Here is a 13,766-nt window from a genome sequence, read left to right as displayed (position 1 = left end):
ATTATGCACAGGTGTTGTAATGTAGAGTTTTTTTAAAAAAAATGCAGTTTATACTGCTGTGCAAAAACAATGGTTTCATGATGCTAGCTGGCTCTGATGAGTAACGTGACTGTTTTTATATCAACATTCTTTCCAGCCATCTGCTAAGTACAATTCAGCTAGCAATTAGCTAGCGATTAAGCCAGCATGTCAAAAAATTTAATTGCCAACTCAACCAATTTTCAGAGTTATATTAATGATAATAGCTCTACAGCAAACTGAATTTAATAAAAATGCTTTGAACATAAATCCTAACAATTCTAACTTGTTTTCTAAACCATGTGTACATGTTGAAATAGAGATGAGATGTACAGCAAAAGTATTTGAATATGAGGATTGAAATTTAATATCAGATTCTTTCATTTCAGGGCTTTTTACAGGCTGCGGCCTTTTCCTTAAATGGAAATACCCTTCACTTGCACTTCTTTTCCTTTGTTATCCGTTGCTTAATTCAAGCATGTGCCCCTAACTAAAGAGACTTCTTCATTCTTGAATTTTAAATTGTCTGGTGCATGAAGAGATTCTCCTGGTGTGTCAAATTGGGCCTTTTTTTCTCAAGATATTTTAGGAAACAGCCCAGACTATGGAGTCAGAAAACCTTAGGTGGGAATTCCACCTCTTGTACTTAGTAACTTCAGGCACCTTACTGAACATTATGTATGCCTTAATTTCTCCCTCTGGAAAATGATAAATAAGCCTGCCCTTCAGGATGTTTCAAGGCGTTAAGGTAACGAATGTCACAAAGTCAGCATTTTATGAGCACTCACTAACTTGCAGCCACAATAAACCTTATTTTCTCTGTTGAAATTCATAATTTATGTAACATTAGAGATATCTTTTAGGTACAAGCTGCTAGCATTTTAGCTCCTGATATATTCTTAAAAAAAAAATCTAAAATGAATTTGTTCACAAAAATATACTGTAGTCACCACTCACTCTGACTTGAAAAGTCAACAAGACTCCAAAAGATGCCAGTGTCCAAAGGCAGCCCCCCTTCCTGCAAGCCCTTGAAGGTTTCATTGTTATTTTTCTTCTGAAGTCTTGTCAGTAAAAATTCCATCTCAGTAACTCTCAAATCCCACAATTGACTTTGCTTAGTCGTCTGGAGATGTTGTGTAGAATGTAGCAAGGAGGTTTCTTTTATCTTCGCTTTGGATTTATATTTTTGCTACCCTGATGCCAAATTCAAAAATTGCTTTGACTCTGAAAAGAATTTGAGGAAGGTTTTGTCCGGATATATGTCAAAGAGTAGGATTTCTGGGTCATATGGTAGTTCTATGTATAGATTTCTAAGGTACCTCCATACTGTTCTCTACAGTGGCTATACCAGCTTACACTCCTACCAACAGTGCAGGAGAGTTCCCCTTTCTCCACACCCCCTCCAGCAATTGTTATGTGTGGACTTATTGGTGATGGCCATTCTTACTGGTGTGAGGTGGTATTTCATGGTAGTTTTGATTTGCATTTCTCTAATAATCAGGGATGTTAAGAGCATTTTTTCATGTGCTTGTTGGCCATCTGTATATCTTCCTTGGAGAAATGCCTATTCAGGTCCTTTGCTCATTTTTCCATTGGGTTGTTGGCTTTTTTGCTGTTGGGTTGTATAAATTGCTTGTACATTCTAGAGATTAAGCCCTTGTCAGTTGCATCATTTGAAACTATTTTCTCCCATTCTGTAAATTGTCTTTTTGGTTTCTTCTTGGTTTCCTTTGCTGTGCAAAAGCTTGTCAGTTTGATTAGGTCCCATTGGTTTATTTTTGTTTTTATTTCTGATGCTTTGGGAGACTGACCTGAGAAAATATTCATAAGGTTGATGTCAGTGACTGTTTTGCCTATGTTCTCTTCCAGGAGTTTGAAGGTGTCTTGTCTTCTATTTAAGTCTTTCAGCCATTTTGAGTTTATTTTTGTGCATGGTATGAGGGTGTGTTCTAGTTTCATTGATTTTAATGCAGCTGTCCGGGTTTCCCAGCAGTACTTGCTGAAAAGACTTTGTCCCATTGTATATTCTGGGGCCTCGTTTGTCAAAGATTAATTGACCATAGGTGTCTGGGTTTATTTCAGGGTTCTCTATTCTGTTCCATTGGTCTGTATGTCTGTTTTGGTACCAGTACTGCACTGTCTTGATGACTATGGCTTCGTAATAGTGCCTGAAGTCTGAGAGAGTTATGCCTCCTGCTTGGTTTTTGTTCCTCAGGATTGCATTGGTGATTCTTGGTCTTTTGTGGTTCCGTATAAATTTTTGGATTGTTTGTTCTAGTTCTGTGAAAAATGTCATGGGTAATTTGACAGAGATTGCATTGAATCTTAGATTGCTTTGGGTAGCATGGCCATTTTTACAATATTAATTTTTCTAACCCAGGAGCATAGAATATCTTTCCATTTCTTTGTATCTTCTTTAACTTCCTTGATTAATGTTTTATAGTTCTTGGCATATAAGTCCTTTACCTCCTTGGTCAGGTGTATTCCAAGGTATTTGATTTTTGGGGGATGCAACTTTAAAAGGTACTGTATTTTTGTATTCCTTTTCTAATATTTCATTGTTAGTATATAGAAATGTGACTGATTTCTGAATGTTAACCTTCTATCCTGCTACTTTACTGAATTTGTTGATCAGTTCAAATAATTTTTGGGTTGATTCCTTAGGGTTTTCTATGTATATTATCATGTCATGTGCATACAGTGACAGTTTTACCTCTTCTCTTCCTATTTGGGTGCCTTTTATTTCTTTTGTTTTTCTGATTGTTGTGGCTAGGTCTTCCAATACTATGTTGAATAGCAGTGGTGAGAGTGGGCATCCCTGTCTTGTTCCAGATTTTAGTGGGAAGGCTTTAAGCTTTTCTCCATTGAGTATTATATTTGCTGTGGATTTGTCATAAATTGCTTTGATTATGTTAAGTAATATTCCCTCTATACCCACCTTGGTGAGAGCTTTATCATAAATGGATGTTGGACTTTGTCACATGATTTTTCTGCATCTGTTGAGCTGATCATAAGGTTTTTGACTTTTTGTTTGTTAATGTGGTGTATGACGTTGATTGATTTGCCTATGTTGAACCATCCCTGTGCACCTGCGATTAATCCCACCTGGTCGTTTTGTCTGATCTTTTTTATATATTGTTGGATTTGGTTGGCTAAATTTTTGTGTCTATAGTCATCAGAGATATTGGCCTATAGTTTTCTTTTTTGGTGGTATCTTTGTCTGGTTTTGGAATTAGGATGATGATGGTGTCATAGAATGTATTTTTAGGGATAGAAAAATGAATAATGAATTCCTGCTCCAAAGAAGTTTTAGTTGTAGAGACAGCATGCCTGCCCACATGGCATGTGCACATGCACATACACAAAGACACTCACAATAAAAAGTAAAAATCTGAGTTCCCACTGTGGCATAGTGGGATTGGTGGTGTCTATCCAGTGTCAGGATGCATGTTTGATCCCCACACTGGCACAGTGGATTAAAGGATTTGGTATTGTTGCCAGATCTTGAGTTATAGCCCTGACTCAGATCTGATCCCTGGTCCAGGAATTCCATGTGCCACTGGGTGGCCAAGAAAAAAAAGAAACTGATAAACAGAGAAAAAATTGTGTATATAAAGAGACTGTTATGAAGTTAAGAATAAGCTAAAAAATATTATTAACTTCTAGTAGAAGTAAAATTATATAATTATTCATAAAAGTATAATAAGTTACATTGTTTCTATTTCAACCAAACAATAACTGGATCAAAACTGCTTGTTAAACTGTGAACTAACAGTTTAACAAACAAGATGTGTTTGTTAGACATGTGTGACTTTTTCATGGAACCTATAACTGTTTAGTGATTATAACATTTCCCATTGAGGTAATGACAAGAATCTATGATGAACACAATACTAAAGCACAGATTGATTGTATTTTTTTTTAAACTCCTATGAATCAGTTGCAGTTGTAGTTAAAGCTTTTTTTTCTCAACCTACATAATGCCTTTCATGATTTAGCTTTCAAATTAATGAATGGATGAATGAGGCTCTTATAACAGTTTTTGGCAACAAACTATATTAATGCACAACTGCCTTTAAAATAGGTAACCAGGGAGTTCTTGTCGTGGTGCAGAGGTTAACGAATGCGACAAGGAACCATGAGGTTGCAGGTTCGGTCCCTGGCCTTGCTCAGTGGGTTAACGATCCGGCGTTGCCGTGAGCTGTGGTGTAGGTTGCAGACGCGGCTCGGATCCCGAGTTGCTGTGGCTCTGGTGTAGGCCAGGGGCTATAGCTCCAATTCGACCCCTAGCCTGGGAACCTCCATATGCCGTGGGAGCAGCCCAAAGAAATGGCAAAAAAAAAGACAAAAATAAATAAATAAATAAATAAAAATAAAATAGGTAACCAGAGGAATGACAGGTATGTTGTATATTAGTTTAAAAAAAGAGAGAGAGAAAATTAAAAGAGCATGTCAAAGCCAGATTGTATTCATAATATATGGTTCTTAATGATCAGTGGTAATGAATTATTGTGACATGGACAATTTAGGGCAATCAAGTAATCAATATAGATTCAACTCAAGCACTATTTTGAGCCTCTTATGATATCATGTTTGTGTGGTCTTTATAGTTTAAAAAAACATATTCACCTCTTCATCCTCATTTGAGCACACTGCAGCCTTCTGAAAAATGTTATTTTTATGCTCATCCTTTAGAAAAGAAAATGACAGGTAATAGAACCTTTAATTAACAAAAGTATGGATCTCAAATCCTATGTCTTTTCTTACCTTATCTCTTCTAGGTATAAGGCATTCATTAGGGCTATAGAGCACAACAAAATATTTCTGGATAACTGACTTGTACTTTTCACTTTGAAAAAGATCTTTATTATCTTTATTTTCACCTTAGAGTATGGCAATGACCTGTTGAGGCTCAAGTTTCAAGGAAGCTTAAATGCTTATGAGAAAAGAAAACAACAATAGAACTATTTGAGCCAGGTTTTGGTTGATCAAGGAGGAGGGGTTGTATTTAGCTAAGAAGATCAGGAAAGTCAACTTGGATTCCAAAGATAACTGAAACAGATTAATACACAGAGCCAGATGAGGGCTACACAACCCCAAAGTCTGGTCCTACACTGAGTGTCTGAAAATCCACTACACTTTTTGGCCAGAAATATTCTAAAGAAAAAGAAAGAATATTACTTTCAACATCAAAAAGTGATGGTTCTCAGAGAACAGATATTTCTGAAATCATTAGAGAAGAGATAGATATGCCAGACCAAATGAATTTCCCATATAATATGAATTTTAAGCAAAAGTCCATATATGTGTTATGACAAAAGAATAAAGACAAGGACTTAAAATTGAGAAAGTTTTGCTTTAGGAAAAGTTGTAAGATTCGAAACATTTTTTTTTAAGAATGGTAGTTTTCCAATCCCAAACCTCCATTCTTTTCTCTTTCTAAAATACCAATACCAGGACTGAAGAGCCAGGGCATCTGATTATTGTGGTGACACAGAGTGGCTAGAAGTGAAGGCATCAGGTGATAAGAACAAAACCTCTCTTAGAAGAAAAAAATGGGGAGTTCCCATTGCGACTCAGTGGTTAACAAATCCGACTAGGAACCATGAGGTTTCAGGTTTGATCCCTGGCCTTGTTCAGTGGGTTAAGGATCTGGCGTTGCTGTGAGCTGTGGTGTAGGTTGCAGACGCGGCTTGGATCCCGCATTGCTGTGGCTCTGGTGTAGGCTGGTGACTGCAGCTCCGATTCGACCCCTAGCCTGCGAACCTCCATATGCCACTGGAGCAGCCCAAGAAATGGCAAAAAAAAAAAAAAAAAAAAAGAAGAAGAAGAATAAGAAGAAAAAAATAGAAGACAATCCAGAGTAATCAAATCCATTGAGAGGTTCAAAGGATCAGCAACATAGAGGCAACATGGTGGAGCATAAGGTGTTAATGTCAGAGTTTTCCAAACTTTTAAGTGCTCAAACTAGTCCGCCCATCACAGCTTGTTTTGTTAATTAAAATATAGTTGATATACATTTGTGCGTCTGTTTCTGTTTTGTAAGTTCATTTGTACTTTTTTTTTAAATTTTGCGCTTTTCAGGGCCACACTTGAGGCATATGGTGATTCCCAGGCTAGGGGTCCAGCTGGAGCTAGAGCTGCTGGCCTCCACCACAGCCACAGCAACATCAGATCTGAGCTGCATCTGTGACCTACACCACAGCTCATGGCAACGCCAGATCCTTAACCTACTGAGCAAGGCCAGGGATAAAACTCACAACGTCATGGTTCCTGGTCAGATTCATTTCTGCGGTGCCATGATGGGAACTCCCATTGGTACTATTTTTTTAGATTCCATACATGTGATATTGTATAATATTTGTCTTTCTCTGTCTGACTTACTTCACCTAGTATGATAATCTCTAGGTCCATTTATGTTGCTGCAAATGGGATTATTTCATTCCTTTTTATGGCTAACAATATTACACTGAGTATATATACCACATCTTCTTTATCCATTCATGTGTTAATGGACACTTAAGTTAATTCCATGTCTTGGCAATTGTAGATAGTGCTGCTATTGTGTTTGGGGTGCATGTATCTTTTCAAATTAGAGTTTTTGTCATTTCTGGATGTATGCCCAGGAGTGGGATTGCTGTATCATATGGTAACTCTATTGTCATCACATTAGTGCTGGTCATAGGTGTGTAGGTTGGTGAGCCTCAGCTAAAGGTCTAGAACTGTAGAAAGCAAAGATATGTGAAAGGAGATGAGATAATTAAAACCTATCAATTTTCAGTAACAATTAAATTCAAAGTGTCCTTGGTTGTATCTCTTGCCTCATGTGCCTTCCTTTTAATCCAGCTACTTGGGTCATCTTCTCTATAAACCTTTTTTTCCCTTTAACTCATTATTCCCCTATTCAATTTGGATATTTTCTAGATTTGGGGAAAATCTTGGTTGAATTTTACAATAACCACTTTGTAGTCTTTGTAGGACTTTCTGTGCTAAGAGTCTTGTGGTCATCAGAGAAAGGGAGGAATGTATGCCTTTTGCGTCCCTTAGAACACTCAGATATGCATATGAAGATTAAAAGTATAGCTTTAAAGCAGAATTTACATCGTCACTACATTAGTTATGCTGTTATATGAAGAAAACTGAAGCTAATAAGTTGATAGAAAAACATCAAAAATATATAATCTGTGTCTCTATATAAAGTTAATGTGAAGAGAAAGTGCCTAAGTTGTGAATTTTTTAGTGCCTTTAGTAATTATGTTTAGCCTTGGTTGGATCTACCAGCTCTTCTGTTCCTCTGAAACAGCCTCAGCCTCACAAGTTTTTCAATGATATTCTCTGACCTTATCAGGCCTCTTGTTTGGGGATCTGTGTTATTGGTGTTGTTGTTGCTCCTTGACACAGTCAAGATGAAGAGCGTACATACCCTTTTGCATGTAACAATGCACATTTATGCAGTTCTTCATTGCTTGCAAAACATTTCCTAAATATAAATTTGTTAACCCTCATAATATCCATGTTATTTTAAAAGCTTTTTTGTAAGTGAGAAAAGATTGGCTTAACATGTTTAAATAACCTGGCCAAGTAGCCAAAACAGACTCAGTCAAGTGAGTTTAATTGTACTGGTCACTAAGCTAGAACTAGATTTCTATCCTCTGAGGCAAGGTCAGGGCACAACACTATACTTCTGATTTATTTTCAATATGTAATCCTTATTATTTAAAGAACTAAAATGCAAAAACAGGAGTTCCTGCAATGGTGCAGTGGGTAAAGAATCTTGCTGCAGTGGCTCAGGTTGCTATGGAGGTGTGTGTACAATCCCCGGCCCAGTGCAGTGAATTAAAGGATTTGGTGTGGCATGGGTCACAGCTGCAGCTCAGGTTCAATCCCTGGCCCAGGAACTTCCATATGCTATGAGTGTAGCTACAAATTTTTTCTTAAAAAAGAATGCAAGAACATTAGAGTTGTCAGCACCATTTTTCTGACAGCATTTTCTCACTTCATGTCTCTGTATCACATCTTGGTAATTCTCCCAATATTTCAAACACTAAACCAGCAAAAAGATTATGACTCACTGAAGGCTCAGATGATGGCTACCATTTTTAGTAATAAAGTAATTTTAATTAAGTTATGTACATTGTTTTATTAGATATAATGCTATTGCATCATTTAATAAACTAAGTGTAGTGTAAGCATAACTTTTGTATTTGTTGGAAAACAAAAAAAATTGTGCAACTCACATTATTTTGATATTTACTTTATTGCAGTGGTCTGGAACTAAACCTGCAATATCTCCTTGGAGCTATGCCAGTTTTTATAAAAGTAACCGTTATTACAATTTTAAACAATTTATAGAAGAGGATATCTGCTTATTTATACATAATTTTATCAGTTTATTAACCTACTTATGTTTGAAAAGATTTGTACTGAGTCAAAACATATATAACAATGCTTATTTTCCTTTTAACTCACATTATAAAAAAGACTATTAATGAATATTTGAAAATATTTTGGCTCTGTAAACTATCCTAATTGCCATAAAACATAAATAAATACATTCAAGGTGTAATGTCTTTTAAAACTCAAATCAAATAATGGGATAATCATCTGATAAAATAACAGTAATCAAAATGAGTGACGATCACCTGGTTTTTGAGATAGTCATGTACACATGGGAATAAGAGGAGGTACATAAGATTATCTTATGTATTCAGTACCCAAGGCTTCTTGGTATTTTCACAAAAGATGAAAACCAACTACTAGGGAAAATAATTATTATGTTGTCAGCATAATTCCCTTTTGGTCAAATTTTTGTAACTGGAATGCACACACCCTGGTATTAGAGAGAAGTCTATTAACATAGAATGTAGCTTCATTTTTGAGCACTTATTGGTTGCAAATCACTATGCTGAACACTTGTGTTTACTACTCCATTCCCTGAAAGTTAAAATGCAGCTATCCTGATTGCTTGGGTGAGAAAACTGAGGCACAGGAGAGTTAATCATTTCAGCATCACAAATCTAATAAATGACGAAGCTCAACGTTGAACCCGAGTGTTCTAACACGAGAATTTTATTCATAACCATTCTAGTTAACCATGTCTACCAACAGAATTTAGAAGAAAATTTCAAAGGATTGTTCACAAGGACCTGTTGTCTGATGACAGACAACCTATTTACTTTTGTATTTTTTTCCTTAGTGAGTTTTTGTTTTTTTCACTTAGATTTGCATTTGTCAATGAGCTTTCTTCATCCTCCATCCTGGAGTGAACAAGTCCTATGTTTTATCTTTTTTTTAACCCTTTTTTGCTGTATTTTTCTCCTCAGAGAGAACATCCTTATCAGAAAAGGCTGCATTTAGCTGGAAAGATCAATCTGTTTATGTAAATCTTTGTTTCTTTATATACAAGTACCATCTGGATGCCCCAATTTTTGCTAATTCCATTTAAAAATCATATGCTTACATGTAAATACACATAGATATACTTACATAATTTACAAGGTTGAATAAATTCAACCTTAACATGGTAGTGCTTTATCTGCCTCACACCCCCAGCAGTATAGAATTTACCCTTTCATAGACTGTTTTTTTCATAGTTTATCCAAATGGCTCATGAGCAACCCAAGGTAGTAGTCATTTGCTTTTTCCCCCCAGAAGCTCAGAAGAAGCAATTGGAAGAGAGTATAGAGCTGATCCAAGATGAATGTGTGTCAGAGAATGCAGATCACTCTACAGAGGAGCCTGCTGAAGGAGGGCCAGATGCGGATGGAGAAGAGATGACTGATGGGATAGAGGAGGACTTCGATGAAGATGGGGGTCATGAGCTGGTAGGAACTGAACACTTGGTGTTCACACCCTTTGGTAATAGTACCAGCATGTCACCAACTCATTCATTCTAAAATATAGATTTTGGGGGCTCATTTCCTTCTTTTATGCATATATTTAAGGCAACATTGGACAGTGCTTTGCACATAATAAGTGCTCAATATATTTTTGCTAATTCAAAACATGAAGGAATAAATGAATGACAGGAATAATATATTTGAGATTAGGTATATTTATAGTACCAAATGAAAGATTCTCTTTCCCAAATGCTTCATCATTAAAGGCATCTTATGTTTGTGCAATTGAACAGGAACTAGACATGGATATAATATCCTGGTAATAAATGGCCATTTACTGGAAGATGCATGGCTCCCTTATTTAATATTATCACTCGCTAATGACAATTATATTAGTTATATGGCCAAAATCCCTTCTACACTCTACTCACTAAGATGACTCTTTGGGGGATGGTCAGTTCACCATCTTCAGAGTCTGTGTTGCTTGATAATCAATTTTTTTTAATGTGGGATGGCATTTTATTTAGGCAGTCCTACAAGCAGAAGAACACTGATATATAGATAACTGAGCAAACCTTATCACTGGTTTCCATCAGATTTTGTTATATTTACTTAACTTTTTTAAGTTCACCAAAACCATTTCATCACTAGCTTTATTAAGGCTTATTTCTCCATTTTTTTCTTGTTTCTTCATTTAAGGGACTAGATATTTTCATCCTAGTAAAATTATTATAAACCAAACAGTGCTTGAATTTCATTTTTCCACATAATTATAATTCTGAAATTTTTAAAATTTTGCCTGGAGGAGACTGGCGGCATTACTATACAGTTACACTGCTAATTAACCTTCAATTATTTGTATAGCCTTTAAGAGATAAAAGATAACCAATTTTTATGAGTTTTGAATTTGAACAAGACATGATTCTTTATGGGTTTTACTTTCCCAGTGTTGTAAAACTTTATAGTGATCATTTTCAGATGTGCTTTCCTGTAACACACAGGGACTTGGTAAATATATGTTGATGAGTATGCTATTTCTCATATTTTATCAAGCATGGAATTAAAAATACTATCTTAAAGGGACTGACTAATAACAATGATAAGCAGGCAAGGGTGTGTGTGTATCCTGCCAACTCTTAACTATCTATGGACTGATCATACTAAACTTGGCTTATCCTAGGTAATATCAGATTCCAATTTTTTTAATACCTATTGTTACTTAATTCCTTTTGGTTGCAGTCATTATTTTGGCCTATTCTATTCATAGTTTCATTTATGGAAGTCTATACTGATTTTTAATATTCCGGTTCTGTTTAAACTGCATGTGCCTTCACTTAAACTTTTCAGATATGAGTCTTTACTCACCACCCTTATTTCTGTAAAATTCCACATCAGTTTGAAGGACTTAAATATCTGTTTTTAGAATTGTTTTGATTTCTGGATTCTGTTGAGCAGGGACTAGAATGAAAGGCTAACAATTTTCTCAGCTTCTCCTCAGGCAGAACTTTGTAATCCAACCACATAACTTCCTCAGCCTATTCCAATCAGACTTTTTCTGTCACCATTCCATTGCAACTGCTCTTGTTGCCTGGAAGCCTTCATATTGTCATTTCCAATGTTGAGCTCTCTGTTCTTATTTTAGTTTACTTATCAGAAGAATTTGGCTGAAAACTGGTTAGGAGAATTTCTCGGAATACCAGCTGCTTATTCTTTCTCACCTGTGCTATAAATTTTCCCTCCATATTCCCAGCTTAATGGAGTAGCCTGGGGCTTTGTTATTGGCCACCCTCTCTACACACTTTTGCAAAGTGACTTCATCAAATACCAGAGCTTTAAATATTGTCTATCAGCCAAAGATTCCTAACTCTGTATTTCTCCTCCTCATCTCTTCCTGGAATTCCAGACCAAAGAATTTAGATGCCTTTCTCCTCATAGATCTCCAATAAACAATGGAAACTTAACTTACCAGCATCATTCCTAATTTTTCCCAGCTGTCTTATTCCTTTTCCATCTTCCTCATATTGGTAAACAACATCATCATTCACATAGTTTTAAAGCCAAATCACTCCACTCTCTCCCATTAATTATACCTCCAAATTATAGCTCAAAACTGGTTACATCACGACTACAATTAAAGTGATTTTTTTTTCTTTGCTTCGGCCCATGCAATCCATTCTCTACACAAGGAGGATAAAAACTCTTTCTGAACTGTTTACCAGGTAATGCTACGCTCTAGCTTAAAACCCTCCAGTATTTTTATCACACTTAAAATCAAAATCCCTAAGTGTGTGCAATAGCCAAGACATGGAAACAACCTAAATGTCCATTGAAGTTGAATGGATTAAGAAGATGTGGTACATATACACAATGGAATACTACTCAGCTATAAAAAAAGAACAAAATAATGCCATTTGCAGCAACATGGATGCAACTAGAGATTATCATACTAAGCAAAGTAAATCAGACAAAGACAAACACCATATGATATCATTTACATGCGGAATCTAAAATATGGCACAAATGAACATATCTACAAAAAGGAAGAAGAGTCACAGACATAGAGAAGAGACTTGTGGTTGCCAAGGGGGAGAAAGGAGGTAGTGGGATAGATGGGGAGTTTGGGGTTGGTAGATGCAAACTGTTACATTTCGAATGGATAAGCAATGAGGTCCTACAGCACAGGGAACTCTATCCAGTCTTTTGGGCTTGACCATGATGGAAGATAACATGAGGGATCACTATGCTATACAGCATGACCTTAGCACTAAAAATCATCTGTACTCTAATAATGTGTGTGTGAATTTAAATTATGATGTAGATGGATGAAAGATGTCAATAGAGAGAACTTGGTAAGGAGAAAGGGGAAGAAGTCCCTCGTGATGACAGGAAAGGAATCTGAACACAGCTGTTTGTCTATATTGCCTTCAACATGAAAAGGGACATTCTTTCATCGCAATGAACTGATTTGGTGCCAGGTGCTTGCAGAAATTCAAGCACAAACTCTAAGTCAGAGGGTGATAATCTCTAGAGAGTAAGAAGTGACAGGTGTTATCATATTTAAGGAAAATGGAGAAGATTTGAAGAAGCTTGTATGGAAAATATAGGAGATCACTAATTTGGAAAATATATAAAGATTGACAGTTAGTATTAATAGCCAGTTGAGATTAGAGACCAAGAATTAAAGAGTAGCATTTTGCAAACTCTAAGGTGTATCAGAATTATCTGCAGAACTTGTTCAAACACAGATTGGTGTGTCTCGTTCCAAGTTTCTGATTCAGTATGCTAAGTGAGTCTGAGAATTCACATTTACAAGTTCCAGAGTCATGCTGATGCTGCCAGTCTAGGGTTCTCTTTGAGAACCAGTGTTATGAAAGCATTAATCAGTCCAGCTGTGGGATGTTCTCCATCAGATTTTTACATCCCTGGTGGAAGCATGGAGAAAGGCAACAGGTTCAGAGTTGGATTTTTGTCAGATAAGTGCAAAGAAAAATAATAAGCAGAAATAATAAATAGTGTTGAGGACATTAGTAAAAAGAGTGGCTAGCTAGATAAACATGAAATTGTACCTGACCAGGGAAGGAAGGAAACACAGAATGGGGCTGAGGAGAAAACAGAGGTTTAAAGAAAAAAAAAAAAAAAGGAATAACATTTCTTATGCCATTAAGGACCAGAGGAAGGAAAATGAAGTGACTAAGAGAAAAGTGATGGTTATACTCAAATATTGAGATATTGAGCTATTTCAGAGGTGTGACAGGTGATTAGAAAATCCATGGGAAGAGGGGAGGGAAGTGGGATCAGAAGAAAAGTCAGGAGTTCCCATTATGGCACAGCAGAAACAAATCCGACTAGGAACCATGAGGTTGTAGGTTTGATCCCTGGCCTCGCTCAGTGGATTAAGGATCCGGCATT

At 36.3% G+C, this 13,766-nt stretch overlaps 1 protein-coding gene across 18 annotated transcripts in view; it reads left to right on the top strand.

Annotated features, from left to right (window-relative positions):
* RALYL (RALY RNA binding protein-like) overlaps positions 1-13,766 on the top strand; it is a 774,288-nt gene that overhangs the window by 720,448 nt on the left and 40,074 nt on the right. For 17 of the 18 annotated variants that reach the window (XM_021090630.1, XM_021090620.1, XM_021090626.1 and 14 more), the window contains one exon: positions 9,670-9,842. The exons of the other annotated variant lie outside the window; for it this stretch is intronic. In XM_021090630.1, coding sequence (XP_020946289.1) covers positions 9,670-9,842 — 173 coding nt within the window. The remainder of the gene's footprint in view (positions 1-9,669; positions 9,843-13,766) is intronic. 18 annotated transcript variants of the gene reach the window in all.

This window comes from Sus scrofa, chromosome 4 (assembly GCF_000003025.6).
Source record: "Sus scrofa isolate TJ Tabasco breed Duroc chromosome 4, Sscrofa11.1, whole genome shotgun sequence".
NCBI classification, from domain to species: Eukaryota; Metazoa; Chordata; class Mammalia; order Artiodactyla; family Suidae; genus Sus; species Sus scrofa.
Note: the sequence above shows the minus strand (reverse complement) of the source record. Positions and strands in the feature narration are given on the sequence as shown.